The sequence below is a fragment of the Colossoma macropomum genome, unplaced genomic scaffold, assembly GCF_904425465.1.
Source record: "Colossoma macropomum unplaced genomic scaffold, Colossoma_macropomum, whole genome shotgun sequence".
Lineage (NCBI taxonomy): Eukaryota > Metazoa > Chordata > Actinopteri > Characiformes > Serrasalmidae > Colossoma > Colossoma macropomum.
Genome location: NW_023494796.1, coordinates 28,596,777 through 28,604,476, shown reverse-complemented (window position 1 = coordinate 28,604,476; position 7,700 = coordinate 28,596,777). Strand labels below are relative to the sequence as shown.

At 42.5% G+C, this 7,700-nt stretch overlaps 1 protein-coding gene across 1 annotated transcript; it reads right to left on the bottom strand.

Annotated features, from left to right (window-relative positions):
* Positions 1 to 2,938: 2,938 nt before the first annotated feature.
* LOC118816836 (translation initiation factor IF-2-like) lies at positions 2,939 to 7,486 on the bottom strand. The gene is made up of 2 exons (XM_036583430.1): positions 7,437 to 7,486; positions 2,939 to 3,332 (listed from the first exon to the last, which is right to left on the bottom strand). The coding sequence occupies exons 1-2, from the start codon at positions 7,484 to 7,486 to the stop codon at positions 2,939 to 2,941; spliced, it is 444 nt and encodes a 147-aa protein (XP_036439323.1).
* Positions 7,487 to 7,700: the final 214 nt, after the last annotated feature.

Below are 7,700 nucleotides of genomic sequence, written 5' to 3'. Positions count from 1 at the left end.
CAAGATAATTAACTTACCTTAAGATGACAATCCAGAAAATTAGACCTGCCTCATGGCCTCTCTGGATTTCTGTAAGTTCCTGTGTAAATACTATGTACAATTTACAGTCCAGTTTCCATCATATTACAGAGAACACAACAAGTAATATGGAATGAATTGCTGAATAAAGGTACTCTGCAATTTTTACACCTTTGTGACGTACATGTAACCACATAGGCCTGTATTTCCTGTAGCAGGTTGGTAGTACTTGCCGTAACCAAGTAACTTCCTAGCATTAAAAGCTGAAAAACTAAACTGCACTTATATATTAAACTTGCAAAGTAAGTTCCAAGTGTTTATTACTTGTAAAAACTACATATTTACCAAAAATGTGTAAGTAATGTTGAACATATGTGGCAAAATAATAACAATAATGATAAAATGCTACGACCAAGGTTTAAGAGTAGATAAGGAAAGACTGAAGTTATAGAGATAAATTCAAGAATTTTAAAGTTCAGTTGCTTTATGCAAACTGGGAGGAAACCGTGGTGATCACAGAATAAAATATCAGTGATTTCCAGTCTGGTCTCCCAGGCAGTCTGTGTTTTTACTCTAAACCAACTTGCAACACATAGAGATGAAGGAAAAATGTCCCTTCAGTTTTTTGAAATTTGAAATTACCGGTAAAATCTGACAAAAACCTCATGCATAGTTTCCAGCATTCGGCTCAATAACCTACAAAAACAGTGTGTTTTCCAGGGGGACAGTCCAGACAGGCAGGTATGATTGAGTGTACGACATATAAGCCAAAAGCCATTTTGAACAAAACCAAAAAAGACCTGCTATATATTTGTCATGTTGGTTGATGGACCACACGCTCAGGGTTCTGTGTCACCCTGTGTAAAACTGGAAACCTAAACACAGTAAAGAGTGGAAAATACCTCTGATTACTGCCAGCTGGGAGTCACTGCTGTCATGAGATGATAAGCAGTAATGATGAATCACTACAAAAGCAATCAAGTTAACTTGTCGTGGTTGGCCGTAAGTTCTGGGGTTATGAAGGCTGTTCGGTCAGTCTTTTGTTTTGTTTTGTCCAGTTCACCACAGACTACCAGCACACATTTCCCAAACTATGTTCTGGTCTTCATCTCATTTGGCACAAATCTGCATAACCCCATCTTTTCCTTGCTCCTGGGCCCCAGGGGGGAAAAACAGGTATTCCTTCCTCACACCATGCGTGCCCTTCCTGATCAGGATTTGAACCGATAACCTCCTAACTGTGGCAGCATGGTGTCTACCAGTGAGCTACAGGATCTCACGGCTTGTTTTTTGTTTTTTTTTAACATTTGTCTTTGTGTTTCTCTTCTTCACCATGGAAGGACACAAAACCAAGGACTCCTCTTCTTGCAAGACTTAAACCAACAACCCTCTGTTTGCAGACGCATGAGTTATGTCAGCGAGCCACACAACCTGCAGAGCAGTGCTGCTTTGTTTTGGATATTTATCTTTGAGATTCCCAGGCTGAGCATCTACTCCTGTTTAGGACCCACAGAGCAGTGTTCAGGAAATTAATGTATTTTTTATATTAAAAATGTTTAAGTATTTACAAACTATGATTTTGCTCAAATGCTCCATCTTAACACATTCATTTTGGACTCGCTCCAGAGCGCCCTCTAGTGTTTGAGAAACCCAGAAGACTTTACAGAGTGGTAATTCTCTCTACAAGATCTCTGTTCTAAACTGATGCTGAATAAAAGCTGTGTGAAATGTAGTGCTCACCTGTGCATTTGATGGTACCTACATATAAACACTGGTGCTCACCATCGCCCCCCAGTGTTATTTTCCATATATGAATGCAGTACAAATTAAAAATCACCAGTGTTTACATATTACATCAAATTAATTTTTTTAAATGGCATTTTTTTCATGATATGGACTTTTTAAGGCCATGATTAACATAATATTCAAAGCCTCATGTTGTAGATGATATTCAAAGTCTCATGTTTATGGCAGTTTATAAGCTCTTACCATAAACGTGAAGAGTAGTCACAAAATGATCATAGCTTAGAAGTAAAAAGCAACGCTAAACATTTGCTGTTTTTAATTTTGTTTTGTGTTTAAAGAACTTTTTTTTTTTCAGTGATCATGAAACAGCAATTTTTAGAGGCAAATAAGTTGTATATTTTGAAATATCAGCCACACCTGGACTGTAATTAGTGGGGTGTTGTGAAAACGCTTACCATCAATGTAAAGACCAGTACTAAATTACATAAACACTGCAAACATCTGTGCATTTCAAAACACTTTGATTTTCTTTTACATGCAGTGTTTTAACAATCTGCTTAAAAACAAAATCAATAACATTTTTTAGACAAGAGCAACAGGGGTTGAACAAAAAAAAAAACCTTGCGACATGAAAACTCTTTATTAACGACCAAAATACAACCTTGTTCGTAGCTCAAACTTAGCTTGGTAGACTAGACTTCTTGTTGATGGTAACTCAAATTAGCATATTAAATTAGCATATTACCATATTACCATGTTAGAAAGTTACCATCAATTTGAGAACAAGTGTTGAAATAGTGGCCGTTTTGAAGAAAAAGTTAAAAACAAATTTGGGCCCGCCCAGCTTGCCCCAATCTCTGCCTGGTGAGGTGGGGTTTGGTGCTGCCCAGATTTTCAGGCTTGAAAATTTGGGTAGACATACCAGCTTTATTTGGGGGGGGGAGGGGCAAGTGGGCCGGCCCAAATTTATCCTGCCTCATTCTCCACCCACAATGGGTGGGGCCAGAGAGCATCACAGGTGCTCCGGGCCTTAGGGAGAATGAGACGCTCCTTTGCCCTGAGGGGAGCGGCGTGGCGGACGAGGTCACGGCCTCCCTGGGGCCTGCGGGAAGCGGCGTGGCAGAGCACGTCACGGCCTCCCTGGGGCCTGCGGGGAGCGGCGTGGCGGAGGACGTCACGGCCTCCCTGGCCTGCGGGGAGCGGCGTGGCGGACGAGGTCACGGCCTCCCTCTGGCCTGCGCGGAGCGGCGTGGCGGACGAGGTCACGGCCTCCCTCGGGCCTGCGGGGAGCGGCGTGGCGGACGAGGTCACGGCCTCCCTCGGGCCTGCGGGGAGCGGCGTGGCGGAGCACGTCACGGCCTCCCTCGGGCCTGCGGGGAGCGGCGTGGCGGAGCACGTCACGGCCTCCCTCGGGCCTGCGGGGAGCGGCGTGGCGGAGGACGTCACGGCCTCCCTCGGGCCTCCGGGGAGCGGCGTGGCGGAGGACGTCACGGCCTCCCTCGGGCCTCCGGGGAGCGGCGTGGCGGAGGACGTCACGGCCTCCCTCTGGCCTGCGGGGAGTGCCGTGGCTTGTATGGGTTCAACATCAATCACTTTTTTGAAAAACTTTCAACAGGAATCTTTCGTTGCGATGCTCATACTTATTCTATGGCACTAGGCTTCTCAATCGTGGTAGAAATGTCTTATATTTCAAGCTTTTTTTCGTCTTCACCGTCTTCGAGAAGACCGTTCACATCACAAGCTTTATAAAGAATCATTTTAATTCTCTCATTTTTAACTCTCCGATTGGCTGGCTGCTCATTAATATGCAAATTTATGCAAAACTTCCATGGAGGATGAGGAAGTTAAGGAGATTTGCATTGTGCTGCATTGTGGGAAGGGTATTTGCAATGCTGGAAGTCCAGTGAAATGATCCTTCACACATCTTCTACACTGCACTTGTTCTCTGAAGCAGCAGAAGAACCAGGAACTTTTCAGGATGGAATGAAGATCCAGAAGCTCAAATCCAGCCCAGAACCCAGTTTCTTGCTAACATCACAGCTTTAACTGTTAAAGAGGATGAAAACAATGAAACTTATCAAACATCTTAACCAGATAAACATCAGGACAGAACAAACAGGACAAAGAGCCGTCCTCCAAAAACTGACACCATCCAACACACCAGGCTACATTAGTACCATAAAGAAAAGCAGAGCTGCTCAAAACCAGTCAAATCAAACAATAAATGGAGATCTTTAGAGATTCAAACAGCACATATGTAAACTCCTAAACATAAGCGTTCTCTAACCAGGGGGTATTTTAAAGCAGGATTTCTCAGTAAACTGGATAACGTAAGCAAATCAGAGTCAAACAGTAAAATTGCTTGTTTTTGTTTTGGCCCAAATTATCAACCTAACAGTTCTCTGCTTATCCTGCTTTGTGAAATACCTCCCAGGTTAACATCAGGCCAGAACAAGGAGAGGAAACAGTAGCGCTCCAAAAACTAGTACCATCCAACACACTACATTAGTACCATAAAGAAATGCAGAGCTGCTCAAAACCAGTCAAACCCAACAACAGCTGAGATTTTAAACTATCCAACCAGCAAATATTACAGTCTATGATGAGACAAAGTTCAATTATTTTTCTCTCTGCTGAGTTTTTCAGATTTCCTGAGTCACTATGGATCAGAGCTGTGGATTTTAGTACATTTTAAATATCTAAAAACGCATCAGAAAATGGTGAATGGTCCAAAAGAGGAACTGAACAGTGTTATATTTAATTCACTGTAATCTGGTGAAAGACCTAACATAAGCAGTGATCAGTTAAGACTCAGATTATCAGTTACTGGCTTTGGGGATAAACACTTACAGCTAGCTGCCTTGCTAACTCTGCTGTGGGTCTGTTTAATGAAGGGCTGCACAGAGAGTGGACGTTTGATTTCACTGTCCAAAAGTTGTGCTAATGTCACTCCCTCACTCACTACCATAAACACATTATTATAAATGCAACTAAACATATTTTATTTCAATTGTACTGTTGAAGTATTTCAGCTATAAAATACAGCGTAACAGGAAATACTTTTAAAAACTCATTTAGAAAATTGTTTTCTTTAATTGTGCATAGTTTATCTTTTTGTTACCAGAATTATTGCAAAGTTTAAAATAACTTGTAAACTTCTAATCTCTTCAATTGGCTGTGTCTGCTAGAGGGCGCTGCTTAACATTAATGAGCGTGTCGAGTTGATCATATAAAAACAGAAAAGCGGTCAAAAACGTTTTGAAGGCCGCCAGCAAATGGTGCAGTTCTGCACTTTTCCTCCTCGTCACCAGCAGATGGCGCAGTTCTACACTGTCCCTCCTCGTCACCAGCAGATGGCGCAGTTCTACACTGTCCCTCCTCATCACCAGCAGATGGCGCAGTTCTGCACTTTCTCTCCTCATCACCAGCAGATGGCGCAGTTCTGCACTGTCCCTCCTCGTCACCAGCAGATGGCGCAGTTCTACACTGTCCCTCCTCATCACCAGCAGCAGGTGAAGTTCATTACTAATTAAGGCTTTTAGATTTAAGAGACGCTGCTGAGTTTAAATTCTAAGATCTCCCTCTGCTGAAGTGAGCTTAGCTTAGCTTACACAGCCCCCCCAGGTAGAGCTCTGACTGTGGATCAGTTCTAGTTTGGAGGATGGAACTCCTATTCTCCTTATCTAGAATACCAACATGAGAACCATGGTTCTTAAAAAGATATTTGTGGTTAACTAAACTCCCTAAAGAGAGAAAAGTGGGTGAGTTTAGGTGATCTGAATGTTTCCACTGCAGATCAGGAGTTTATCTCTGATTTCTCTGTTTTCTCTTTCTGAGCAAAGTGCTCTGTGTGGATCTCACAGTCTCTCTCCAACAGTCAGAAACTATCGCTCAGGTGAGGAGAAAGTCACTATGATCACTATTACAGAGCACTAAGAGCACCAGAACGGAAACTAGAACGGCACCATCGATATTTCTACAATTAGCACTTTGTAAACACTTCACAAAGGTGATGTAGGAAGCTGATGCTAACATTATTAGCATGTGTGCTAGCAGCTAGAGAGTGTTTTTGTTACTATTCTCCTCTTTAACAGTGAAAACATTAACAGTTAAGCCCTCCTGAGGTTTGTAAACGGAGCTCTGAGCTGATCTGGTCTTGCTTCTGTTTTGTTCTTGTACCTTTACATTTTCACACTGTTCACTAAAATAACAGCATCATTTCATAATAATGTCTGATCAGCCTACCTGACTGTGAAGCCGCTCTTCATTTAGAGTCACTGTCCTTCGAACACCACACCTCATTGGCTGATCAGTTACCAATTCATTGGCTGATTGGTCCATTATTAATGTAAACAGTTATCATGGTGTAAACACTGTGCAGTTTTAAAGACTTTGAGACATAAAATTAATATTGAAAATGTTGCTCAAATAAACGTTGCTCTCGTAATTGAGTTCAATCAAAAAGTCAGAATCTAAATAGATTAATTTATTGTGACTTTTGTTTTACAAAAACTCCAAAAGTATCTGGCAGCAGGAAGTGGCAACTCCGCCTTCCGGAAATGGCGCCTGCCATTGAGAACTGGTAACAAGTCGCACCTGCCGCACAGAAACGGAGCCCCTCTAAAAACAGGCCCGGACCAACAGCTCCTGTGAGGAAAGCAGGAGCGCCAGAGGGGATTTTAATCTGAAATACACTAGTTTGACCGCTAGATGGCGCCAGAGGAGGATTTGATTTTGTCATGCACTAGTTTCACCACTAGAGAGCACCAAAGGGTGACTTTATTTTGCAGTACACTCGTTTGACCAATAGACGTTCCTGACTGACCAGTCCAGATCAGTCAACTACCAGAAGCAGCAGACGGAGGGCTGGAGTAAGACAACACATTTAGTAAAGGTTTAAAATACTAACTTTAATCATTGAAACAGATGAATTTATATGTTGACTAAGTGAATCTGTATAAGCGAACAAGCCTCTCAAATCCTTTGACCTTTGTTTGTTTTTATAAATTAAACAGCTTTTCTTTACTGTGTTCCATACTTGTGTTTACCTGGACAAATGTTCCAAACCATGTTTCTGTTCTGTGAGAAATGGATCAAAAAGCAGAAGAAGTCCAGCACAGATGGATTAATGAAACCTTATGGTTTTACTTTCTCATGGTTTCCAATAGAGAGCAAACCTTTAGATCCCCTTAAGAAGCCATCAAATACATTTAGAATCAGCCACGTGTTAAACCCACAGGAACACTCCAGTTCACCCCAGACTACCAGCACACATTTCACAAACTGTGTTCTGGTCTTCGTCCAATTTGAGTCATGAGAAGATGCATGTTTAGGAGCATAAGGGAGTTTTTTTCGGTGTATCTTGGAATCTTTAAGACAAACCTCCAAAAAAAGATTAGGGAGTGAAACTTGGTGGCTTAGTGGGAAAAGCTTGGACCACAGATGTGGGAGGTTGTGGGTTTAAGTCTGGTGTGGTGCCAGCCTGGAGGAGAAGTGAACACAAAAAAAAACACTAGTGAAAGTTGTTGAGTAGCTTCAGTTCCCAGAAGTAAAGTCGAACAGGTTAGATTTTTGCATACACAAAGGGTTAAGTCCACATTTTTTCCCAGCAAAATTCTGCATAACCCCCTCTTGTCCTCTCTCCTGGGCCCCAGGGGGGAAGACAGGTATACCTTCGGCCCTGGTTCTTAGGCATCGCCCTCCGGCCTTCCTCACACCTCATGCACCCTTCACCTTGTGTGTGTGTTTCACCACCACCGTGACCTTAGGATCCTGATCAGGATTTGAACTAATAACCTCCTAACCGGGGTGGCATTGAGGCTACCGGCTTGTTTGTTGTGTTTTTTTTGTATGACATTTGTCTTTGTGTTTCTCATCTTCACCACAGAAGGACACAAGATAAATGACTCCTAGCAGGATTTGAACCAACAACCCTC